Source organism: Garra rufa, chromosome 4, assembly GCF_049309525.1.
Source record: "Garra rufa chromosome 4, GarRuf1.0, whole genome shotgun sequence".
In the NCBI taxonomy this organism is placed as follows: Eukaryota; Metazoa; Chordata; class Actinopteri; order Cypriniformes; family Cyprinidae; genus Garra; species Garra rufa.
This window is the reverse complement of record NC_133364.1, coordinates 28,474,082-28,501,850: the sequence shown is the minus strand read 5'-3', so window position 1 is coordinate 28,501,850 and position 27,769 is coordinate 28,474,082. Positions and strand designations below refer to the sequence as shown.

At 41.7% G+C, this 27,769-nt stretch overlaps 1 protein-coding gene across 1 annotated transcript in view; it reads left to right on the top strand.

Annotated features, from left to right (window-relative positions):
• The window catches only part of tafa5a (TAFA chemokine like family member 5a), a 55,632-nt gene extending 28,160 nt beyond the window's left edge, over nt 1–27,472 (top strand). Inside the window, exon 2 of the mRNA XM_073837821.1 lies at nt 27,261–27,472. Within this exon, the coding sequence (XP_073693922.1) occupies nt 27,261–27,472 (212 nt within the window). The remainder of the gene's footprint in view (nt 1–27,260) is intronic.
• The last annotated feature ends 297 nt before the right edge of the window (nt 27,473–27,769 follow it).

The following is a 27,769-nucleotide window of genomic DNA, read 5'->3' as shown; positions in this document are numbered from 1 at the left end:
ACCTTAGGAGGTAATGAGCTACTCAGCAGAACAGTGATTAAAGCAGTATTACAAATGCTGCAGCATGCTTTGCACGTCATACAGACGTGCACCATTAACAGTGCAGTCATGGTTATTAAAGTTCCCATGAATTAGGTTGATGAGCATTTTCCTTTATGTGATGACATATACATCATTTGGGTTTTTTTTTTTTGTCTAAATATATAGGGTGACCATACGTGCCACGTGACCATATGTGTATTTCAATATTGTCTAAAATATCCAGGTTTTGGCTTTAATTGCACAGATCGATCGGTGTATGACATCAGTGAGAACTATAGAGAGCAGACCTCTCCTTATCCTTATGTCATACAGAGATCAGTCTGTGCAGCGCTGCTTGAAGATGAACACACCTTACTTAACTTACTTAAATTAACTTTACCGCGCAATTAGTTTGGGTCCATACAACGAGACTAAAACAAGCTCAGTTAAACAAAAATATTAAGTTGATTTAACAAAATATTATTTTTTTAAATTTAAGTTATTTTAGTCTTTTTGTATAGACCTGGGCTGCATTTCCCAAAAACATCTTAGGGTTAAGTACATCGTAGACCAGGGGTGCCCAACCCTGTTCCTGGAGATCTACCTTCCTGCAGAGTTCAGCTCCAACCCTGATTAAACACAACTGAACCAACTAATTAGGATCTGAAGGAGCACTTGATAATTACAGACACGTGTGTTTAATCAAGGTTGGAACTGAAGGAGAGTAGATCTCCAGGAACAGGGTTGGGCACATTGAAACTAATGGAGCTACAATCAACTTAGGCTAACAATGCTTATAGCCATGAGCTATTTGAGTGGAAAAGCCTTCCTTAATTTAAGTTCAGTTAATTTAAGTTCACTAAACAAACTATTTTGTTTATTTGGATGTTAGAGTTAATAAAACCACATGTTATAATAAAACCACATATCATTTTATTTAACATTTTAGCATGTTAATGACAAGCCTGGATAATAATATGTACTATAAAGAATCAACAAAGAAAGCTAAACTCAAAACTGGCATTAACACAGTTATTGTTCATTAAGTAAATCATTACTAAACCGCCAGCACCCTAAGCATGAGCGCTACTCTTCTGCACAGTGGTAACCTCAAAACTTTTTGAAATCTCCAAACCTCTTCTGAATCTCCAAAATGTAGTTTTCTTTAATTAAAAACACTTAAAATGGCAAATGCTTCCCATGCAAAGCATGCACATACAGTCAAGCTCAAAATTATTCATACCCTGGCAAATTCTGACTTAAAGTTACTTTTATTCAACCAGCAAGTTTTTTTTTTTTTTTTTTTTTTTGACCGGAAATGACACAGGCTTCTCCCAAAATATAATAAGATGATGTACAAGAGGCATCATTGTGGAAAAAAAAAATATTTCTCAGCTTTTATTTACATTTGAACAAAAAGTGCCATGTCTAAAATTATTCATACCCTTCTCAATAACAACAGAAAAGCCTTTATTGGCTATTACACCAATCAAACGCTTCCTATAATTGCTGACCAGCTTTTTGCATGTCTCCACTGGCATTTTTGCCCATTCATCTTTAGCGATGAGCTCCAACTCTTTCAGGTTGGAGGGTCTCCTTGCCATCACCCTGATCTTTAGCTCCCTCCACAGATTCTCAATCGGATTTAAGTCAGAACTCTGGCTAGGCCACTGCAAAACGTTAATGTTTTTGTCTGCTAACCATTTCTTCACCACCTTTGCTGTGTGTGTTGGGTCGTTGTCATGCTGAAATGTCCACTGGTGCCCAAGGCCAAGTTTCTCTGCAAACTGCCTGATGTTGTTGTTGAGAATTTTGATGTATTGCTCCTTTTTCATGGTGCCGTTTACCGTGATTAGGTTCCCTGGTCCACCGGCTGAAAAACACCCCCAAAACATTAGGTTCCCACCAACATGTTTGACAGTGGGTATGGTGTTCTTAGGGTTGAAGGCTTCTCCTTTTCTACGCTAAATGAAGGCTAAACAATTCAATTTTTATTCCTTCTGACCATAAAACAGAAAACCAGAAGTCTTCTTCTTTGTCCAGATAAGCATTTGCAAGGGCAAGCAGGCTTTTGTGTGCCTTATCTGGAGAAGTGGTGTCCTCTTTGGTCTGCGTCCATGGAACCCAGCGGTGTGCAGTGTCCATTGGACTGTTTGCCTTGAGATGTTTGGCCACCAGCAGAGCCCAGATTCATCAGAATGGCCTTGGTGGTGATCCTTGGATTCTTTTTTACCTCTCTGACTATCCTCCTGGCCAGCACAGGTGTCACTTTTGGCTTTCGACCATGTCCTCTGAGATTTTTCACAGTGCGGAATGTCTTTTATTGTTTATTAATACTTTGCACTGTAGCCACTGGAACTTCAAAACATTTAGATATGGCCTTATACCCCTTTCCTGACTTGTGAGCAGCCACAATGTGCAGCCGCAGGTCCTCAGTGAGCTTCTTTGTCTTAGCCATGACTGTTCACAAACCAACAGCAGAGAGCTTCTGTTTTTCACCTGTTGAGTTGATTAAAACAGCTGTTCCCAATGAATCAGGGTAATTTGGATGCTTTAGAACAGCTTGGACTATTTGCAATGGTATAGAACTTTGGATTTTCCCATAGACTGTGACAGGTTGCAATGGGTATGAATCATTTTGAACATGCCACTTTTTGTTCAAATGTAAATAAAAGCTGAGAAATATATTTTCCACAATGATGCCTCTTGTACATCATCTTATTATCTTTTGGGAGAAGCCTGTGTCATTTTCGGTCAAAACAAAAGTTGCTGGTTGAATAAGAGTAACTTTAAGTCAGAATTTGCCAGAGGTATGAATAATTTCGGGCTTGACTGTATTTTTTATTTTTTTATTTTTTTGGTGCACGTGTATTTGCATCACTTTGACCATTCTTTGCAGATCCCACTTTCTCACGTGCCGTGATTGGTCAGTTGTGTACCATGCCTGCAAGTTATTGATCAAACTACTGTTCTATCATTACAAGTATGAAAACAGGAAAACAAAACCAAAACATTGATATTTTAGGCAATATAGAAATCCTGGTCAGGACATGTCTGGGAAAAATGTCACATATGGTCACCCTAAAATATATAGAAATCACACAATAGGTGCTATTAATAAATGATGGTGTATTTATTTGTATTTAATTGTTCACAATTTTTCCAGGGCACTGATTCGTCGAGTTCAGCACTAGCATACGCACAGCTGACATGTTAGCCTGTTCTAATTTATCCACATTGTGTACAAAAGACGCTGACAGTCAAAATGCACCTTTGGAGAAACAAAAATCATATTAAGATAATTATTGTTTATCACCCAGCCCTAGTGTATCATTCCAAGCTTTAAAACATGTAAATAAACAATGAAATATAATAAAAAATAATAGAAAATATGTATGAATCAGTGCATTAGTTGATAGTACTCTTGACAAGCTGAGATACTATTTGATTTGTGCTCATTTTTTTCAGAGAGTTTACACTAATTTACTTGGTGAATTGCTTAGTGATTTTGGAGGTTTTGTATAATAAAACCGGAATGGGATGGGCATTTGGATGACCGATGTGGTGACACTGAACACGCTTTAAGGGTTAAGGGAGTCAGGGTTTAACTGCAGTTATGCCAGCACCTCATGTTGCATTTTTACAACCTACATTAGTTGTGCAAACAGTTATGAGATTCCTGCATTTCAAAATCAGTGCGCTGTTGATGTTATAAGTTGGCTGACGTGCTGGACGGAACAAGACGAGATTAACAATAAACACTATATTTAATATACTCTTCAGATAAACAAGCAGGAACAATCAAGAGAATCCACACACGTAACATTCAACAATTAACATCACATAAAGACCGACAGAGAACTCAGGAAACAAACAGACTTATAAAGACAGACTAATAATTAAACACAGGTGACGGGGATGATGACAAACGAGGACTAAACCAAATGATCACAAAATGACAGGGGGAAACCAGATGGGAGAAACCAAAGACCAAAACAGACAGAACTATGACAGCTGAACTATGAGAATTAGGTTTTCAGTGCCTGGCTCACATAGTAATTAAGCCATAAAAGAGAATTTTAAAATAGCTTCCTTCTCACTGTTTTGAACAAGTACTGGAAGGTCATTTTTGTTTGTCTGAGCTCTGAATAAGCAGATTGAGGAGGACAAAAATGGGACACCACAGATGGGAAGAGTTTGCTGATATTGCTGAAGTGGTAAGGAACAATCAGGCAGTATGTCTTGTGTCTTCAGCTCAGTGTGCTGCTCATTGTTATTATAGTCAGCATCGTTGATGAGGGCTGCTTTGAGAAACTGATTGCAGTAGCAAAGAGGGACTGGGGTCAGTTAAGGAAATATATAGTGACTGTTATAAAGTAGAAAACTTAATCATATCAAATCATATGATAGCTTAAGGAATATAACAAAATGTAAGTTTATAATTCTCAAATCTTATTCTCAATTGGTTATAAAACAAACAAAAACAATTCTAATGCAACGTGTCTCTTTGCATTCATAATTTGTGACAAAATAAAAGATTTGGATTTGATCTCCATCAAATATTTTTTTTTTATTATTATTTCCATTTTTATTTAATTTTAATTATTTAAATCAAGTTAATGTGTGGTGGGATCAGCTTTGTTAGCATCTGTTAGTATCTTTCTCTGCCAAATGCATAAATGTTAATGTAAATCGGAAACCTTTGGCCATTTTTTTTTTTCTGGCAAAATCACTCAAGCTGCATCAAGTTGGATGGGAACAATTTGTGGATTGTCATTTTAAGTCATTCTACAGATGCTCAATTGGATTAAGGTCTGGGCTGTAAATCGACCACTCTAGGAAATGTACTTTGTTGGTTTTAAGCTACCATATTGAGGGTTTTGTGGTATATTTCAGGTCACTGTTGAAGATAAATCATCATTCAACTGACTTTTAAGTCCCAGTGCTCTTGTGAATTCCAGCACATTTTCCTCCAGGATTTTTCTGTTTTTAGATCTGTTCGTTTGTAGTTATGTTAGATTTGTGCCAAATACAGAGCTTACTATTTTTTAAATTGCACTGAGAGCTTTCTTCCATGTAAGCCAGATAAATGTAGCCCGTGTGTGTGTATGTGTGTATGTGTGTACCTGGTATTCATCACGTTGTGGGGACCAAATGTCCCCACAATGCTTATAAATCATGCACAATGAGTTTTTTTGAGGAAGTAAAAGTATGCACAATCTCCTGTGAGGGCTATGTTTAGGTATAGGGTAGGTGTAGGGCGATAGAAAATACGGTTTGTACAGTATGAAAACCATTACGCCTATGGAATGTCCCCATAAAACATGTAAACCCAACACGTGTGTGTGTGTGTGTGTGTGTGTGTGTGTGTGTGTGTGTGTGTGTGTGTGTGTGTGTGTGTGTGTGTGTGTGTGTGTGTTTACCGTACAGTTTTTCCTACATACATATTGCCTTTGGACAAGCCGAAATTACCATTTCAAATTTTTGTTCACATTCAATTGCGACAGTGAGTGTTTGCTATCAATACATTTTTGAAAGTTAAGTGTCCTTCAGACTCAAAAAAAATAAATAAAATAAAATAAAATAATTTAGAATGTCATCACTTTGGGTGTAAATAGCAAAAATGATCTTTTTTAATTCTTAGTTTTCTTTGGTATTGGATTGTAATTTGCACTGTAAGACATAAACAACAATTTAATGTTTTGTCATATGAGCTTTCGACTTCCTAAGCTGTTCTTAAGCTACACGCTGATTTAGATATTTATATTAGTTTAGAGATTGTTAGATGAGATTTGTACAGTTGGCTAAAGCATTCAAGATATTGCTGCCCCTTCAGCTGACCCGGTTAAGGTCACATAGGGTAATGGACTTTAAGTAAGGATTAAAGGGTCAGTTATATGATGTAACAAATTAGGAACACAAACTGGTGAGAGATTTATAGTGCTTTCTATGACTCTTGATTGAAACTGAATTTACATTCTGATGAGTCCTCTGCACAATCTGACTTTGTTGAAGCCTGGAATTAAGCTGCCCTGAAAAATGCTTTAACTGAAAAATGGGTGTTTACTAGGGATGTAACGGTATCAAAACTTCACGGTACGGTAATACCTCTGTATGAATGACACGGTACGGTATTTATTGAATCATTTACAGGAAAAACAAAACTAATGAAGAGACTCGAAAAAAGTGCCAGAAGTGTTTATTAAACAGTTTACATGAACACTGAACATATCAATGGCATACAAATTAGCCATCTATCTGTAAACTTTGAAACAGAAACTTAAATATTTCAATTTTAGTAACAAAAAAAATATTAAAGCATGTAAAAAACAGTCAAATCAGTTTAGCTGAATGAGTTGTCTGCTTGAAGTAAGACTTTTTTTCTTACCCCAATGGCAGATTATTTAGCTTGTTTTAAACAAAAACTCCCTTAATTTTGACTTGCTTTTACTAAAAACAAGAAAATAATTTTTACTTGTCTAGAAAATCCTTGATTTAAGAATTTTTAGATATTTTGGCTGGAAACAAGACAAAATTCTAAGTAAGAAAAGCATTTTTATTTTTTATTTTTTTGCAGTGCAGTAGGCTCTCATGCCTTTCTTTCGCATTAAATCTTTCTTAAAAACAATCCTTTAAAGAACTTTTCTACCTGGACAAGTGCATCTATTATGTTGCCTAGTTTAGCCTCTTTAAAACGGCACCTTTCCTTATTTTAAACCTAGCCAAAAAGCCACGTGTTGACAGTGAAATTTATATGCATTTATAGTACATTCCGTGTCAGTCCATGTTAATTTTTACAGCGAACAACGTACTGTAACATTAATTCAGCGCATACAGCGCAGCAAAAAATAGACTCGGTGCCGAAACGACCGCTGCACCGCTTCTAGGACGTACTACCGGACAGCAACCGCGTGCAGTGTGAACGCTCTAATCCGTTAACATGGGTGTTGAAAAGATTACGTGACGCATACGCACTTCAGATGGAGCAGGTTCGACCATTACAATCTCTTTTCCTTGCTGCTACAGTCTGTAGCGACAAGAGACCGCAAAGGATGATGGCCACGCCTGGGCTGATGGGAAATGTAGTTCCCGCTACCTCCCGTTCGCTCCATTTGCCTGAGCAAACTTTTCTCAGAAGACCTATTGTTTTAACGAGTCATGCGACCACGGTAGTATCGAAACAATGTGTTATTGCGGTATGACGGTATTTACAATACCGTTACATCCCTAGTGTTTACTGTTGACTTGACCTGACATTCCTTTGGGTGGTTCCCACTTGGTTAAAATCATATTCCAGGCCCACTGAGGGGACAAAAATCTGATCCCCTAAAAGCTTTAACATCCATTGTAGACCCATTCATTGTATTTTGTTTTGCTAGGTTTCACAAATGTACTGCCTTTTAGCACAATGCTTCTCACCCAAAACCCCACAAATTCTCACACACTCCTTAGTCGTACATACCAGTCACATTAAGATCATGAGGGATTTAAACGCAGCAAGACTTGGTGCGATGCGAATGAAGAGGTAGTGAGATAGAGGGAAGTCTAGAGAGGACCTGGAGGAAGTAGCGGATGAGAGGATGTGTGGTGTCTTTATCCTGCATCAGACCCCGCCAGCTGAGATTAAAGACAGACCATCTCAAGGCGGCATTCACGCTCTGAAGGCGAAATGTCCTCTTCACTGAATGCTGATGAAGCACAATGAATGGCTTCATGGACCCGAATCTGCTCACATATTATAGACCCTGTGATCCCACACAAACCCCCCGAAAGAACCTAAGGGTTGAGACCAGGTTCCACGTTAGGAAGGGTTGTGTGATTGTTCTTTAATTGTAGGCATCACAAAAATCACCATTAAAAATGATCTATACGACTTGACCAGTTTATGTCATTTTATTATTTATTTATTTTATATCACCATTCCTGAGAGATTATTATGAATGTGCACATTCAGACAAGAGAGATGTAAGATGTGTTTTGAAGTTCTGAATCACTGATTTGATTAAAATTTCATATACAAAGTATTTGTAAATCATTTATGTGATTAGACAGATGAATGCCATTGGAGAGATTAACAGTGGATAATTTGTGATTTTAAATCATGAATTATCCAAGTAAATTAAATATTACAGAATAATATATAAAATATAAAAATATATATTTTAAAAAAGTGGGGTCAAATTTCTAGCATATTTTCATTGTAGGAATATGTTGAGATTAGTTTAAATAGAAAACAAACATTTTAGTGGCATTTGTTATTGAAATACTGTATGCTTTCTGTAGCAGATGCAACATTTCCTACAGCAAAAGCCCCGACAGTGAAACTGAAGCTGGCAAGCGGGTTGGCAGCAGTCGGATGTTGCAGAAATTAGGTGATGTGCTGTGCTGAAACGCTGTGCTGGGGTTCACCCCCGATTACGCTTGTTAAGGGCATCATTTAAAACTACCCTGCCGGCTAGAAGTAAGAGAAGACCAAGAGTCACACGTTGTGTTTGTGAAGGCTATTTGGAAGCACAGCTTGCTTAATTGAGTGTCTTTACATTGATTTTAGTTCACATGGAGCTTCAGAACGATTGCAGTCACTAAAACACAGAGGAAGTTGGAACTCAAGCAACACTATTCAGACATTTTTAGCAACACTACACATTATGAAGTCAAAGTGCAACACAACTAAATCAAACAATGTTTTTTTTTAGAGATGATGTCATAGTCAAATGGGTAATTGTTGTGGAAGGTGATGTCATAATGAATAAATAGTCTAAAAACTCTATAATAATGTTTTGATTTCAAGAGACACAAAATAAAATTATGAGAAGAGCAAATTATAAAACTGCAAAACCTATTTAGTTAAGTCTGACGTCACACATCACCGCTTCCATGTCCAAACGCTCTATCAGATGCCAGGAGAAAAAAACAAACAGTGCTAGTATACACTTACAATGTGATATAATTCTACCAAAAAAAAATTATAATCCTCCACTTTAAGTTTATACCGTAACCCCAGATAACCAGCAATTGAAAATATAAATAAATAAATATAACAATTATTTGTGTTTGGGACACTGTGAGCACAGAGACTGTAGTGTACACCGCAAGTTTGAAAGGTTTAGCTTAAATGTTTAATATGAATAAACAGTGCTCATAAACGGATGTTGAAATAGCATTCTAAAGGGAATAAAGTTGAGGCTTGGACCCGGAAACAGCGTTCGTTGGATGCGCATTACGTCATCACTTAACAAGTAGATATCCTCAAAAGGAGTGAGGGTTTGCCTTGTTTGTGGCTAATAGTATCTGTTTATTGCCAAGGGTATAAACAGGCCATCAACAAGATTAATTTGGAAGACATTTAAATAATTTGGAAAACATTTGTTTACCACCGTAGATCAACATCATAATTATAAGCTGAAAGGTAGTGTATAGTATAGTGCTGAATGCTTTTCTGGTTATTCTGTTGTGTTAAATTGGCAGATGAGTTGAGAAAGTCATGACTGACCTCTGGAATCAATGACTACTGAAAGAAATCCCTATTCAGTTGAAGTCTCTGGATCCTTTATTCGCTATAAAAGTCTGTGATGAGATCTGTAAACTGGCAACCATCCCCCCATTTTGTAGAATGCTGGTAACACTTTTGGTTACCATTGACTTCCATTTCTGAAAATAAGAATAAGAAAGTCATACATTTTTGGGTGAGTATGTGAATATTCTGGTAAAATGGGCATACAGTTCAAACAGATTTGCATTGAAGGAGGGATATTTAGAAATCAGAATAACTTAGATACCATTTCCACATGATTGTATTTGGTCATGACACTTCCCTCTTATAAACTCCCCTGTAACCTACAGAGACACAGATATGAGCTTTCAGTAGTCAAAAATACACTTTACAAAAATGATTCTAAATATTACTTATTTTTCTATAAGGCTCCATACAAAATAATTTTCCTTATCAAGGGCCTGGAGCACTGCATTGAAATGCTGTTGGAACGAATGATTGCATCTCAAAGCATGTGTCAAATCAGTCAAATGGAATGTATAGACATTTTAAGAAATAAATAATTTACCTGTTGTTAATGTGTTGACAGATTGAGAAGTTAGATGGTCGAGCTCCAGAAATTCAGAAATAGGATTACTTTGACAGTTACACATGTGAAAAACAAAAAGTTGGGAATGAAGGACCCTAAACTTTAACACATAGAATCATTTTAGCAAAAAGGGGTTTTGATTGGGTGGGCAAAACAGATATTTGTGTGAGCTCATCCCACCCCTGCCCATGTTTAGATCTGGCCAGTCAGAATTTAAATGCATGCTTACCAGCCGTGAGATTTTAAAATGACAAATCCTTGTGTTTCTTTCATTTCTCTCTGCTTCCCTTTTCTAGTAAATGGATGAATAACGTGTTTTTTTTTTTTCTAAACGTCTGAGCAATTATAGAGGCATCTGCATAAGTGACTTCCAGCAATTCAGCATTTCACTTTTTTAAACACTAAAGCACTCCAGTTATAAATAAAGCTCAGATTCAGCCCATGTCTGCCATTAACACAAACTTTTTAGACGTTTCAGTACCACAAAGACTGAAGGAACTATGTAAATGCATTGACACTGACACCCATACCATCACTAATCTACAAGAGCCTTCAAGCTTTAAAAAAACACAAAATCAATTACAGTTTTACTTTAGCTGTTTATGCTGCTTTTGAACATTTGTCTAATGTATGTAAAAGTGATCTTATAATCTTGGGAAAAGAGATGGAGCTTAGAGAAATGTGAGAAATGTTTATGGAATTATATTATGTATTACAGTTTTTTTTTTGTTTTTTTTTTTTTAATACATGCCTTGATCAAAACTGAAGTCATATTGTCAAGCTGTGAATATTTTCATTGCTTTCACACAAAATGCATTCAATAATCACATCTTTCAAAATGCATAAACTCGTCATTCATGTACCACAACTTTTTTAAAACGGTTAAAAACACATTAAAAATGGGTGCATTCATACAGTAATTATAGTGAAATATACAGACAATCATATCATTTACAGTAAATAAGTAGAAGAGTACTAGAAGTTAAGAGAGAAGAAGGGAGGGATGACTTGAACCCTCAAAGTACTGTATGTACAATATATGCCATTATATTTAACATGTTGTTAAAGTTGTTGCTTTTATACTGTCATAGTTATGTCAGTTTATGCCTTTGGTTTCTCCCATTGTCTCCCCCTGTGGATCTGTGTCATTTTGGTTTAGCCCCATCATCTGTGTCATCACTGTCACCTGTGTTTAGTAATTAGTCTGTCTTTATAAGTCTGTTTGGTTCTTGAGTTCAATGTCGGTCTTTAATCGTTCTATGTGTTCGTGTGTGGATGTTCCTGCTTGTTCCTGCCTGTGATTCTAAGTATATATTAAAAGATAGTGTTTATTGTAATCTTGTTTCTCGTCTCGTCCGTCCAGCACGTAACCTTATTACAGAAAGACCGACCTTCAAAAGTTTACCCGGCACTTTCCCCTGCGTTTATTTTCCGTCTTTTTTCCTCAGTGTTTTGTTTTTTAGTTTTTATTATGGACCCTACTGTTCGTCTCATCCTCCTGAGGCAGGAGGAACGCTCTCTTGAGGACCATACACGTGAGTTCATCTCCCTGGCAGAACATTCCCACTTCCCGGATAGCAGCCTATGCATCTACTATCACGTAGGACTGAATTCCACCACCAAGGCGCTGCTATCCGGGGAGGGTCCTCAAGAGAGCCTGCCGGACTACATCGAGTGGGTGTTGGCGTCCTGCCACTCTTCCTGGACTGTCGGCGTCATCGAAGAGGACGTCAACCCCACTCACGACCCAGAACCCAGCCAAACATCACCCCGACATGCGGAGTTACAGCCTGAGCCCACCGCAGATGGAGTGCCAGAGCCGAGAGCGACAGAGCCTGACCCATCTGACCAGGTGTGAGAGCCGGCATCAACATCCGCGACGGTGGAGTATGACGTGGAGCAAGAGAGGGCTACAGAGAGCCCTGCCCACTGCACCACCGCTGAGGGTGAGCTTGGATCCAACTCTGGGGATTTAATAGACTTCTTCTCGGATCTTGCCCAAGACAACTCATATGACTTAATTGACTTTTTCTCTGAGCCACTGACCTGCATAGACTTCCCTCCCACCCGCCCTCGTCTGTCTGAATCTGCCTGGTCCCCGCTGGTTCCACCCAGCCGTCCTGAGTTCCCGCTGGTTCCGCCCAGCCGTCCTGAGTTCCCGCTGGTTCCGCCCAGTCATCCTGAGTCCCCGCTGGTTCCGCCCAGCCGCCCAAAGTCTCCCAGGTCAGCAGTCAGTCCCCCAGCTCACCCTCAGCCCACCACCTGTGCAGTGGGCTCGCCGCGGGACTGCCAGCTTCCATCGGCGTCTCGGCTGGAGGATTCCTCAGCTCCGCCTCCAGCCTCCGAGTCCTGGACTCCGCCTCGGCCCTTCGACCCCGCGGTTCCACCACGGCTCTCGACGCCCTCCTCTTCACCGTCGCCCATCGATCCACCAGCTCCACCGGGCTCCATCGTCTTTCCGGCTCCGCCCTGGTCAGTCGTCACCCCATCGGCTCCTCAGGACTCTGCTCCTCCGGCTGTGCCTCGTCGCGCCGTCCCACCGGCTCCTTGGGACTCCTCCTTCCTGCGGGCACAGCCTCCATCCTCTGTCGCTCTGGCTCCGCCGCGGATCTCCGGGACTCCGCCTCCGCCTCGGGCGCCAGAGCCTGTTCCACCTTGGCCCTCCGGATCCTCGGCGTCACCCCGGATCATCGGCTCTCCGTCTCCGCCTCGGGCTCCTCCTCCATCTGCTCCGCCTCTGTCGGTCGGCCCCATGGAGTCGGCACGCCTTCGTCCACCATGGTTCCTCCCTCCGTCGGCTCCACAGTGGGCCGTCATCATGGCTGCGGTCTGGGTCGGTTCCTCCTGCCTTATGCCCCACCCATGTCCTCCCTGGCTCCTCCCTCCGTCGTCGCCCCTCTGGACTGTCTTGTCTAACCCTTGGACTCTTGTTTTGGTCCCCCTCCCGGGGTTGCGTCCTCCACCTAAGCCTCCTCCATGGACTCTGTTTTTCAGTTTTGCTGCCCCTCTAGTCTGTTTTCTGTTTCTGTTTTGTACGGCGCGAGGACGCGCCTTTGCGGAGGGGGGCGTAATGTCATAGTTATGTCAGTTTATGCCTTTGGTTTCTCCCATTGTCTCCCCCTGTGGATCTGTGTGGCCGCAGGACAGCCTCTCCTCAGAGGGCCGTAGCAGACCAGGAGTTGGTCAGCCTTCCTCTACAGGGCAGTTCTGTGGACGTATGTGTCCAGTGCTCACACTGGACACACACAGTTAAGCTTCTGCTGGCCGGGTTCCCGAAAGGGAGGAGGATGAAACACCTGCAGTACAACAGGCCGTGGTGCAACGGCGGGGACCTTAGGGAGGTATCCCACTCTGGGATACAGAAAAGCTTTGGCCATGCCAGGTGCAAACTCAAGAAACGAGGGAGCCACTGAGAGGGCTTGAAGGTCCCCAACCCTCTTAAGAGATGTGATGGCTAGCAACAGGGAAGTCTTAAGAGTAAGAAGACGATCTGAGATATCTTCCAGAGGTTCAAAGGGAGGCTTGGAAAGAGCCTCAAGCACCACAGCCAAGTCCCACGTGGGGACGCAAGAGCGTACTGGAGGCCTCAACCTCAGTGCACCGCGGAGGAAACGTGTAACTAGAGGGTGTCTTCCCACAGACAGGCCACCAAGAGGGGCGTGGTAAGCAGCTATGGCCGCCACGTAGACCTTCAAGGTGGAGTGGGTCAACCTGGCGGAAAGACGGGCCTGTAAGAACTCCAGCACTGTACCAACTGGGCAGTTAACTGGGTCAAACTGGCGGTCTCCGCACTAAGAAGTGAAGAGTTTCCAATTCAAGGCGTACAGTTTCCTTGTGGAGGGAGCTCTGGACTGGAGGATGGTCTCAACAACCTCGGTTGAGAGACCGGAAGCTATGAGTTGTGCCCCCTCAGGGGCCACACCCACAACTTCCATAGCTCCGGGCGGGGGTGGAGGATATGACCCCCCGCCTGTGAGAGGAGATCCCTCCTGACAGGAATCTCCCAGGGGGAGCCGTCTAGGAGGGAAATCAGGTCCGAGAACCATACTCGGCCCGGCCAGAGCGGGGCGACTAGCAGAAGTCGGATCCCGTCCCGGCGCACTCTCACCAGAACTCCCAGGAGCAGAGCAATCGGGGGGAAGGCGTACAGACGCAGCCTCGGCCACGTCTGTGCCATAGCGTCCAGCCCAAGAGGAGCTGGATGACGCTGGGAAAACCACAGGGGACATTGCGTGTTCTTTTGTGTCACGAAGAGGTCCAAACAAGGGGCGCGAACGCAGACCTCCTTGGTGGTTGATATAAGAGACCGCCGCTATGTTGTCGGTGCGCACCAACACATGGTGGCCTCTCAGGTCTGGGAGGAAGTGCCTGAAACACGGCTAACATCTCCAGGCAATTGATGTGCCACATGAGATGCTGGCCCCTCCACAGACCCTGGGCTGGTGAGGGACACGTCCGTCACAAGCGTGACACGGTGACCCGGAGCTCCCAACACCGGGCCCAGATTCAAAAACCAAGAATCCCTCCACATGTCCAAGGCACGAAAGCATCGTCGCGCAACCTTGATCATGCGAAATGGGTTTCCCCTCGGGGAGAACCCCTTGGTTTTGAGCCACCACTGTAGGGGTCTCATGTACAGCAGGCCAAAAGGAATCACGTTGGACGCAACTGCCATCAGACCCAGCAGTTTCTGAAACTGCTTGACAGTGAGTGACCAGCCTTCCTTCACTCTCGCGACTGCTTTGAGAATCGACTCTACACGAGCGGGGGACAGCCGTGCCCGCATCGCGGAGGAATCCCAAATTACACAGAGATAAGTGGTTCTCTGAGACGGAGACAGCACACTTTTCTTGGCGTTTAGTCTTAACCCCAGCTCTTTCATGTGTGACAGAACAGCATCTCGAATCACCCGCTCAAACTGAGCCAAAATCAGCCAGTCGTTGATGTAGTTGAGTATGCGGATGCCCTGGAGTCGCAACGGAGCCAGAGCTGCATCCACACACTTCGTGAAAGTGCGGGGTGAGAGTGCAAGGCCGAAAGGAAGAACCCGATATTGGTATGCTTCGCCCCTGAAAGCAAACATCAGGAACTTCCTGTGTTGAGGAAGGATGGAGACATGAAAGTAAGCATCTTTCAGGTCTATTGTCACAAACCAGTCCTCGGACTGAATCTGTGAGACAACCTGCTTGACAGTCAGCATCCTGAACTTGAGATGCATGACTGACCGGTTTAGAACTCACAAGTCTAAGATGGGCCTGAGGCCCCCATCCTTCTTTGGAACTATGAAGTACCCGGACTCTTGCTCTTGAGGAGGGACCACCTCGATGGCCTCCTTCCCCAGAAGAGTGTTTACTTCTTGTTCCAGGACCAAAGCCTGCTGAGGGCCCACAATAGTGGGAAATACTCCTCTGAAACAGGGAGGAGGAGCACCGAACTGGATACGGTAACCTCTCTCTACAGTATGCAGGACCCATGAAGAGACATTCGGCAGAAGTTTCCACGCTGCCAGAAAGTCTACTAAGGGAATCAGCCTCTCGAGGCTGACCTCTGGTGTTGGAGAGACAGCTGGCCTGGGGTCCTGAAGCGGCGTACCAGCAGGAAAACACCCAGTCAGCTGTAGAAGAGACCCCCTTGGGGGTAGCGAGCTTCCCGGTACTGAAGAAGAACTGTGCTCGCTGGGGTCTGCTGCGCCCTGAAGCACCATGGGTGGCAGGGTTGGAAAGACACACCCCTGGGGACACCGAGGAGAGACAGGACCATATGATGAGGTGTTAACCGCTCCTCCCCGGAGGGGACTGTCCCCAACGGCCCTCCACAAAAGTCAGGGCCGTTTAGCCGAGCCCTTCTTGGCCTGAAGAACAACCCTCAGATCGGTCTTCGGCTTTGAAGGGCCCGACTTAGAGCGTCGCTCTGCTTTTGAGCGTCCCTTGAGTTGGAGTGCGGCGAGGGAGGAACCGCTGGAACGCCGCCGCTTGGCGGTCTCCTTGGTGGCGCGGAGAGACAGATCAGCGGTCCTCCGGAGCTCGGCGATGTCATAGGCCAAGCCCCTTCGCCCTCATCCAACTCTTTGAGCAGGTCGGCTTGGTACGCCTGTAACACCGCCATGGTGTGCAGACACGCACCAGCCTGACCTGCCGCCACATAGCCTTTGCCCACCAGAGCTGAGGTGGTTTTGAGAGCTCTGGAGGGCAATGCTGGAGCCTTCAACGACGATGCCGCCTCGGGGGACAGATAGCCCGCAAGCGTCTGCTCAACCCGGGGCATCGCTGTGTAAGCACGCTCTGACAGCCCCGCCACGTTGGAATACAGTGCAGCGGAGGGGCTGTAGAGCCGCGCAGAAAAGGGTTTTCCCCAGGACCTCGACACCTCGGTGTGAAGGTCCAGGAAAAATGGAAGGCTCCTGCGTGAAGGTGGTGGCCGAGACCGCAGGAAGCGCTCGTCTAACTTGCTTCGCTGCGGTTCAGCCTGTTTCTCGGCCGGCCACTCTAAATTTATTGTGGCTACGGCACGAGTGACCACCTCCAAAAGCTCCTCGTACTGGGGAGAGTGAGGGGGTGAATCCTCACCGACGCCCTCTACATCAACCTCCTCGAAGGAAGATAAGAGGAGCGCCGCGCCCTCTCCCCGGGGGAAAGAAACCGCAGAACGGGCTTCCGAACCCAGAGAGTGGGCGATGTATCTAACAGGTGAGGCTGGAGATAGGGACTCGCCCTTCTCCACGCCCCCTGTTAGATCCATTTGCGAGCCCCACGAGTGCAGCCGCCGCTCCGCCTCGGCAGAAGCGGGGCCAGACCCGCGAGGGACGCTGATGAAAGCCCCCTCCTCAAAGAGGGCTTTCCGGGAGCAGAGCGCACGCAACGGCATGCGCTCACACTGCACGCAACCAGCCCCCTCGAGAGCTGATGCGGCATGTGCTGCTCCCAGACAGACAACACACAGTGTGTGTCCTCACCCGTAATAAAACGAGGGCAAGGAGGAACACACGGCCTGTGATGCCGCTGCTTATAAACTTTTTCACCCTTCTTAGACATATTACACAGACAGACAATCTCTCTCAAATAAAAGGTGTGCAAACTGGCACGAAAAACAGAGAGACAGACATAGAGCGCTTGCTGAATGGCAGAAAGCTAGCGCTGCTCTCACCGTACGTGCTTTTAAGCTTCCTGGTCGGTGACGTCATCACCTACGTGACGTCTCGCGATTCCATTGGACTGATTACACACGTGATTCAGAGCGTGGTCACGCTGGAGGCTTTCCCAAAGCGTTTCGACGCAGCATAAGTTCCTGGAAGGGAAGTGTATACAAATTTTTGTGGAAAAGCATATTTAAAGGTGTCAAGTCATGTGTTTTGGTTTGAGGTTTTGGAAGTGAGATTACCAGCTTGGCCTAGATTCATGTTGATAATTCAGACTATATGAAGAGTTTTGAAAAAGTGGCTTCAGTATTAGCTGATGGTTGTACAAAAAAAAAAAAAAAAAACCCTGCTAAGATTTCACACAGAACTAATTATCTTAACTGAATGTGCATTGCAGTGGAGAGCAAAAATGCATTTACATCAGTGTTATTATATGACATATGCACTGGATGGAGAAATATCAAACGAATTAAAGGGGTCATATGATGTTGCTAAAAAGAGCATTATTTTTCAAAATACTGTAAATACTGCTCCTCTTTGCCCCGCCTTTCTGAAACGCTTTAATTTTTACAAAACTCATCTGATTGGCCAGTGATTTGCCAAATACCTCAAGCATGTGATGGAAATGTTATGCCCCTTTAACATGCCTCGGCGCGACAATAAAGAAACAATAAAATACATTATAAATGAGGCATTTGTTGCATCCAGTGGGGACATAACTACTGGTTATAATAAGTCATACTGTCTTTTTACGTGTTGCGTTGGGCCACGTAAACATAACACCATGTCTGCATTTGTGATCGTAGAACGAGAAACAACAAGCACTACTCTACACTGATCAAAACACGCATTTAAATAGTCAGTACTGAATTCTTTAAACATGAATATGTACTTACAGGCCGTCAGTCAGAAGCACAGACTATTCATGCAACATTGGATTTGCCCCAATTAATAGCCTTAACCCTTTGTGTACAGTTGGCATTGTAAGCTGCTCTCCCAGGTTCAGGAAACAGTCCTCCGTGAAATGTGCATCACCCACTCGCATGTTTGTGTTGTACTATTCTGGAACAGTGTTGTAAATATAATTTGCGTCTCCACAACATGGCGGCTGCAACACTAATAGAGCCAGTAAAATTTACGCCTTCTTTCTTTCCATATACATTTGGGTGGTATTATGCTAATCTATTCACCCTGTGACATGGACAGGTGGGGACGTGTTTGAAAGAGCCGTTTTAGGGAGGTGTGGCTGAGTCTTAACTTTTATAATAAATATCTCTTTGGTTTTGAGACTTTAAGCTTTGCAACTTTACAGATCTTATCTATGCAGCTTGTAACACTCCAAAGACAGGAAAACATGAAACCGCATTATACATTGGGGCAAATAAGTATTTGATGAGTATTTGTCAAGTTTTCCAACTTACAAAGAATGGAGAGATCTGTAATTTTCATCGTAGGTACACCTCAACTGTGAGAGACAGAATCTTAAAAAAAAAAAAAAATCCAGAAAATTGTATGATTTTTATGATTTTCATTTTATTGCATGAAATAAGTATTTGATACAACAGAAAAATATAACTTAATATTTGGTACAGAAACCTTTGTTTACAATTACAGAGGTCAAAAGTTTCCTGTAGTTCTCGACCAGGTTTGCACACACTGCAGCAGGGATTTTGGCCCACTCCATACAGGTCTTCTCAAGATCTTTCAGGTATTGGGGCTGTCGCTGGGCAACACGGAGTTTCAGCTCCCTCCATAGATTTTCTATTGGGTTCAGGTCTAGGCCACTCCAGGACCTTGAAGTGCTTCTTACGGAGCCACTCCTTATTTGCCCTGGCTGTGTGTTTGGGGTCATTGTCATGCTGAAAGACCCAGCCACGACCCATCTTCAATGCTCTTACTGAGGGAAGGAGTTTGTTGCCCAAAATCTTGCAATACATGGCCCCATCCATCCTCCCCTCAATACAGTGCAGTCGTCCGGTCCCCCTTGCAGAAAATCACGTCCAAAGCATGATGTTTCCACCCCCATGCTTCACGGTTGGGAAGGTGTTCGTGGGATTGTACTCATCCTTCTTTTTCCTCCAAACATGACGAGTGGAGTTTATGCCAAAAAGTTATATTTTGGTCTCATCTGACCACATGACCTTCTTCCATGCCTCCTCTGGATCATCCAGATGGTCTTTGGCAAACTTCAGACAGGCCTGGACATGTGCTGGCTTGAACAGGGGGACCTTGAGCGTGCTGCAGGATTTTAATCCAAGACGGTGTAGTGTGTTACTAATGGTAACCATTGAGACTGTGGTCCCAGCTCTCTTCAGGTCATTGAACAGGTCCTAGTTCTAGGCTGATCCCTCACCTTTCTCATGATCATTGATACTCCACGAGGCAAAATATTCCATGGAGCCCCAGTCCGAGGGAGATTGACAGTCATCTTGAATTTCTTCCATTTTCTAATAATTGCACCAACAGTTGTTGCCCTCTCACCAAGCTGTTTGCCTGTTGTCCTGTAGCCCATCCCAGGCTTGTGCAGGTCTACAATTTTGTCCCTAGTGTCCTTGCTCTTTGGTCTTGCCATAGTGGAGAGGTTGGAGTTTGATTGATTGAGTGTGTGGACAGGTGTCTTTTATACAGGTAACGAGTTCAAACAGGTGCAATTAATACAGGTAATGAGTGGAGGATAGGAGGGCTTCTTAAAGACAAACTAACAGGTCTGTGAGAGCTTGCTGGTCGGTAGGTGATCAAATACTTTTTTATGTATATAATATATATTTAATATATAATATTATTAAATTATAATATTTATTATATAATATATAATATATATATATATATATATAATATATATATATCCTAGATTTGTAAATGCATGTTGTGATTTGTTGTTGCAGTGACATAAAAAAAATACCTTAATAATAGATTAATAATTGCAGTTTTACGCTGTTTTTGATTGATACTTGCATAAGAAAATACAAGAATTTTTTTAACAAACATTGCAAACACATTTCAACACACATGGCAGCTAGTGAAAACTGTAGTATGTTTTCATAGTACATCAAGCTCTTCATGCTAAAGATCAGGACATTTTGAAGGTTTTAAAGATGCATGGAATAGCAGATCAATTATAATATTATTCTAATATAATATTTTAACACCAGTGCAGCACAGGATAAATAACAAAATGTAGTCTACACTGGGACAAAAAACAGAATAATGTTATTCAATGCATAAATGCTGATAAAGGAATTGCTGACAAAAAGGAGATTTCAAAGTGCTTCATTTCATTTCTTAGTGTCTTACTCTATGCTTTTGGCAATGTAAGGGGAAGATTTTTTTGCAGTTCCTATTGGGGATTTTCAGATCTGGCAGACAAATGCAATCTCTGCAGAAATGTTAAAGAGAAAGATGGATTTCCCGCTGCTACGCACATATGACATATCATTATCCAACATCATCCAGAAGCATGGAGGAGGGGTGAAATATAAATGAAAAGAAAGTTGATGAAATCTAGAAGAAAATAAAGAACATCGCCTGGTCTTTCATAGGTCATGTTTACTCTAAAGTTTCATGCTTTTTTAATTGTTTAAGGGAAATGAAAAACAAGGGAAGGAAGGAAACTTACACAACCACAAATTTGCATTTCACACAGCTCACTTGTGCACAGAAGGTGTGCAATTAACAGAGGAAATAAATAAATAACATTTATTAATTCACATTTCAGGCTTCTAATTGGCTCTATTTATTTTAATTACTGTACCATGTGTACTGAAAAATTAATCCCATCTTTTTTTCTTTTCTTTTTTCTTTTTTTTCTAAAGAAGTTGTGATACCCACATATCAGAATATAAGAGGTAGTGGATTGCTAGGGATTCTGGGCCACCGAATTTGCAAAAGGGTCCCCCTCAAAATCATGTTCCTGTAAGGGGGCTTTATAAACAGAACATCAGCCAAATTATGAAATAACAGGAAGTTGTTTTTCTCACCACCTGCAGAGCTTAACAAGTCTCATCTAGACAGCAAACAGTGACAAATTGATTTTTACATAATCCAACTCACACACTCTGCAATCTTCAAGCTAAAGGTTGTATACATTTTGTGAAAACACAAACATCTTGTTAAGCTTGATGTTGTTTAACCTTTACCCACACACACATACAGTATGGCTATGTATCTTAAGATTCTCCATTAGCCTGGATGTGACCTGTGTGTTAGTTAATTAACCCTGTTCTACCTCCACACACTTACTCTGGGTCAGTTTAAATCACAGTTCTGAATCACTGCCAATCAGAATCCTCAGGCTTGGAGCAGGAAGCAGATTCATGTAAATCACACTTTGTGTGAAAAGGAATACAAGTTGTAGGAGCTTTACTGCCTCTAGTTTTCATTTCAACTGGAAACTGCAGTGATTCGTACATATAGGTGTTTTTTTTTTAGTTCTGCAGAAATGTATATAGAGGCACGTATTGCCAATGAGCCTATGCTGCCTAAATCCCTAATCCTACCCAATACCAGAACTTAATAACTACCTTACTAACTATTAATAATCAGCAAATTAGGTGTTTATTGAGGCAAAAATCATAGCTAACGGTTTGGTAATAACAAAAATTGGATCTAAAAGTGTGACCACTAGGGGTCTTAGAAAAAAAATTCCACACATCCAATAATTAAACACTGATAACAGTAGATGGGTGAATGTGTTTTGCGTCATAACTGTCACGGTATGTTGTGGAATTCTACTGTTGTAGATTTTCTTTTTTCATATGATGGCAGCTTTCACTAAATGAAATGTTCAGTGTTTGTGTGTTTATTTATTTATTTAAAGCTGCAATATGTAACTTTTGCGCTCTAGGGGTTAATAAACAAAAATGCATGTGTCTTGTGGAAGAACACTGTAGTCGGAGCTACTTCTCTTTGTTTATGTCTATAATGAATCACGCAGGTACTACGTTACTCAGCAGTTCCTACCAGAACTAGTCTGAAATATAAAAACTTATTATAGACAAAAATACGTTTTGGAAAATGAATTAGTGATGTACTCGCTTATTATATAAATTTTGTACATTTTGAAAACAATAAAAAGTTACTCTGCTGCCCACATTATACTGTATAACTCTTACTACAGTTGTGTCAAAGTTTTGAGAATGACACAAATATTAGTTTTCACAAAGTTTGCTGCTAAACTGCTTTTAGATCTTTGTTTCAGTTGTTTCTGTGATATACTGAAATATAATTACAAGCACTTCATATGTTTCAAAGGCTTTTATCGACAATTACATGACATTTATGCAAAGAGTCAGTATTTGCACTGTTGGCCCTTCTTGTTCAGGACCTCTGCAATTCGACTGGGCATGCTCTCAATCAACTTCTGGGCCAAATCCTGACTGATAGCAACCCATTCTTTCATAATCACTTCTTGGAGTTTGTCAGAATTAGTGGGTTTTTGTTTGTCCACCCGCCTCTTGAGGATTGACCACAAGTTCTCAATGGGATTAAGATCTGGGGAGTTTCCAGACCATGGACCCAAAATTTCAACGTTTTGGTCCCCGAGCCACTTAGTTATCACTTTTGCCTTATGGCACGGTGCTCCATCGTGTTGGAAAATGCATTGTTCTTAACCAAAATGTTGTTGGATTGTTGGAAGAAGTTGCTGTTGGAGGGTGTTTTGGTACCATTCTTTATTCATGGCTGTGTTTTTGGGCAAAATTGTGAGTGAGCCCACTCCCTTGGATGAGAAGCAACCCCACACATGAATGGTCTCTGGATGCTTTACTGTTGGCATGACACAGGACTGATGGTAGCGCTCACCTTTTCTTCTCCGGACAAGCCTTTTTCCAGATGCCCCAAACAATTGGAAAGAGGCTTCATTGGAGAAAATGACTTTGCCCCAGTCCTCAGCAGTCCATTCACCATACTTTTTGCAGAAGATCAATCTGTCCCTCATGTTTTTTTTTGGAGAGAAGTGGCTTCTGCCCTTCTTGACACCAGGCCATCTTCCAAAAGTCTTCGCCTCACTGTGCGTGCAGATGCGCTCACACCTGCCTGCTGCCATTCCTGAGCAAGCTCTGCACTGGTGGCACTCCGATCCCGCAGCTGAATCCTCTTTAGGAGACGATCCTGGTGCTTGCTGGACTTTCTTGGAAGTCCTGAAGCCTTCTTAACAAGAATTGAACCTCTTTCCTTGAAGTTCTTGATGATCCTATAAATTGTTGATTTAGGTGCAATCTTAGTAGCCACAATATCCTTGCCTGTGAAGCCATTTTTATGCAACGCAATGATGGCTGCACGTGTTTCTTTGCAGGTCACCATGGTTAACAATGGAAGAACAATGATTTCAAGCATCACCCTCCTTTTAACATGTCAAGTCTGCCATTCTAACCCAATCAGCCTGACATAATGATCTCCAGCCTTGTGCTCGTCAACATTCTCACCTGAGTTAACAAGATGATTACTGAAATGATCTCAGCAGGTCCTTTAATTACAGCAATGAAATGCAGTGGATTGGGGATTAAGTTCATTTTCATGGCAAACAAGGACTATGCAATTCATCTGATCACTCTTCATAACATTCTGGAGTATATGCAAATTGCTATTATAAAAGCTTAAGCACAACTTTTCCAATTTCCAATATTTATGTAATTCTCAAAACTTTTGGCGACTGTACATGATTATTGTCTCATTTGTTAGTATTTTATTTTTAAGATAATCATGTATCAGGCTGATACCTAAACAAAGCATAACTAAGAACCTCATTCTCTCGTGTTCTGTAAAAAAAACACCCTTGTTAAGCTATAAAAAAAAATCACTGATACACTCTTAAAAAGGATGTGTTAAAAACAACACAACCTGTGTTGTTTCTTAACACACCTTTGTGTCTAGTTAAGGACAACACATTTTGTGTTAGTTTTAACTCAACAAGGTGTGTTATTCCTGCTAACACAGAAAATGTGTTGATTTTTTTCTACACACTATGTGTTATAAATACACAATTTTTGTCAAGTATGTGTTATTTTTGAATAATTCTTGTATGCAATAAAGACACAGCAAACTAACGTATAGTTTATACACCATTTATTAAACCCAATTTAAAGTTTGTACTTTAAATTGAAAATTGAATTTGAAAACCTCTAAAGCATTAATTGTTTTATTTACATATTTTCATCAGCATACAAGTGATGTGAGGGTCGGTGAGATGAAGTCTCTCGTTTGTCTCCTGTCTCGTCAGTAACTGCCACAAGCGCTTCAGGAGTGTCTTCCATTCAAAGCTGCAAGAGTAAAATAAAGACACTTTTGTTATTTATAGGCTACACATAACGAATATTGTAAAATAGCGATGGCTAAAAAGGCAAGAAAAGCTTAAGCATCAGAGATTATGTAAGCGTCTTAGGGCAATTTGCACAATACGTGGCATCACGAAGCTGTTCATTTTCAAGTCAAGTCAAGTCACCTTTATTTATATAGCGCTTTTAACAATTACAGATTGTGTCAAAGCAACTGCACAGTATTTAAACAGCACAATAGTGTGTAAGTAACGCATTATTGTAAATAATCAATTTTCAGTTAAAGGCAGTTCATCAATGAATTCAGTGATATCATCATCCAGTTCAGTTCAAATAGTATACGATATCGCTGGAAAGTGTCCCCAACTTAGCAGGTGACAGAAATGGAGAAAAAAACCTAGGGAGAAACCAGGCTCAGTCAGGGGACCAGTTCTCCTCTGGCCAGACAAAACCAGCAGTTTGTACCAATGTCTGACTGAAGAGAACTCGTCAGGATCCCGTGGTGTGGCACCGATGACCATCTAGGTTGGCTGACATCCACGGCTATTGAAGTCATCTCCAGGTGGTGATCCATGATCTAAGCTGGGTACAGACTGGATCCGGGGGACTGCAGTGACCATCTGATCTGGATACAGGCTGAATCTGGTGGCTACGGTGACCTCGGAATAAGAATGAAACAGACTAATATTAGCGTAGATGCCATTCTTTTTACGATGCAACGAGTGCATCAGATGTTATGGGAGGTGTTTTCGGTTCCGGTTGACCTAATTAATGCAGCCTAACAATCCTTTAACGGATTTGAGTTATAGGAATGTGTTAATGTTTTATGTGTAAGCCAGGTTAAAGAGATGTGTCTTTAATCTAGATTTAAACTGACAGATTGTGTCTGCCTCCCGAACAGTGTTAGGTAGATTGTTCCAGAGTTTAGGCGCTAGATAAGAAAATGATCTGCCGCCCGCAGTTGATTTTGATATTCTAGGTATTATCAAATTTCCAGAATTTTGAGAACGCAGCAGACGTGAGGGACTATAATGCGATAGAAGCTCGCTCAAGTACTGAGGAGCTAAACCATTGAGGGCTTTATAAGTAATTAGTAAGATTTTAAAATCTATACGATGTTTTATAGGGAGCCAATGCAGTGCTGACAGAACCGGGCTAATATGGTCATACTTTCTAGTTCTAGTAAGAACTCTAGCTGCAGCATTTTGGACCAGCTGGAGTTTATTTATTAAGCGTGCAGAACAACCACCCAATAAAGCATTACAATAATCTACCCTTGAGGTCATGAACGCATGAATTGATGTTTCAGCATGTGACATTGATAGCATAGGTCGTAATTTCGATATATTTTTAAGATGGAAAAATGCGGTTTTGCAAATGCTAGAAATGTGGCTGTCAAAGGAGAGATTGCTATCGAATAGGACGCCTAGATTAGAAAATGCTAGAAAAGAGAGAGTCCATAGTTTCTATTACATCTTCAAGTTTTTCTGAGCTATTGGATATGCTGAGGAATTCAGATAAGTCAGGAAGATTACTTACAAAGCAGTCTTTTGTAGTAGAAGTGATGGTTCTACCGTACTTGTAGCAAGGAGTTGAATTTACAATTTTAGCTATCTGGAGTATACAAGAGACTAGATAATGATCTGAGATATCATCGCTTTGCTGCAGAATTTCAACACCATTAACATTTATTGCATGTGACAGTATTAAGAGTATGATTTCGGCAATGAGTAGGACCTGACGTGTTGTTTAACCCCAATAGAGTTCAAAATATCTATAAATGCTGTTCCTAATGCATCTTTTTCATTATCAACATGGATGTTAAAATCACCCACTATTAAGACTTTATTAAGACTGCGGCCAACACTAACTCGTATAGAAAATCAGCAAATTCTTTAATAAAGTCTGTATGGTGCCCTGGTGGCCTGTATACAGTAGCCAGTACAAATGTCACGGGGGATTTATCATTAGTACTTGTTTCTCTGGATAATGCTATATGAAGCGCCATTACTTCAAACGAGTTATATTTGAAGCCCGTTCTCTGAGAGACATTGAGGATATTGCTATAAATAGTAGAAACACCTCCCCCTTTACCTTTTAGACGCGGTTCATGTTTATAACAGTAATCTTGGGAGGTGGACTCGTTTCAAAGAGAAAGACATGATGAACGACATGGATTTCATGTGAAGCACTACAACGTGTAAGTGATTAATTAAAAGCGATTCTGTTCGCAAAAAATCTTAACAAAAGAAACCATAAAGATTGTTAAAATAAGTTCCCACAGCCGAGATGTGCAGCAGGCGCGCATTCGTGAGGTAGTTTTCCGGCTACCACGTATCTGTGCCAAATGCCCCTCGACTGTCTACAAATGATCACAAAAGACATTTTAAAAACGTATAATGGCAAATACAAACATTTCTCTTACCTTCACACATCGAAGTTATGTCCTGACGATGAAAACTTGAAGCGCCAGGAAATTTGCTTGTGTCAGAAGAATAACGGCTCAATCAAGTGACGCAAGCAGCATTGTGATTGGCTGATATTTAACAGATATTGTGTTAGACACACTGTGTTGGATATTTTCTTTTTAGTTTTTAACACACATTTAACACAAAATAACACAAAATGTGCTAAAATAGACATAACACAAACAATGTGTTAAAAATGAACACATTATTTTTGAGAGTGTATGATCACTTTTCCCAGTGTTCCACTCTAAACTCTTCTTCCATCTTTGGTTTTGTCCTGCAGGTCAACTTGCAGCAGGTACCTGTGAGATAGTCACTCTAGACAGAGACAGCAGTCAGCCACGCAGGACCATTGCCAGACAGACGGCCCGCTGTGCATGTAAGAAAGGACAGATTGCCGGGACAACGAGAGCCAGGCCGGCCTGCGTGGACGGTAAGATCAAATTTGGGGAAACTGTCAACCAAAAGTACCAGCCTTTTTTGTCCTACCTCTAATGGTTGGTCTATAATGTTGGCCAAAATTGCTACCAGCTTTTCTTGTATTTATAACAATAATGTGCAATATTAGATCAGATGATTGCATGATAAATATCTGTTAAAGGTCCCATATTGTACACATTTCTGGAGGTTTATTTTAGTTGTTGATGTCCTTAAGAATATATATTTGCGGTATAAGTGCCAAAATCCATCTCAATATATTTTTACAGTTCCTTTTTTAGGAGCTCTGTCAAAAACAGGTCGATTTTGGTCCATCTAATTAATATTCATGAGCCTCTCTTCTGATTGGCCTGT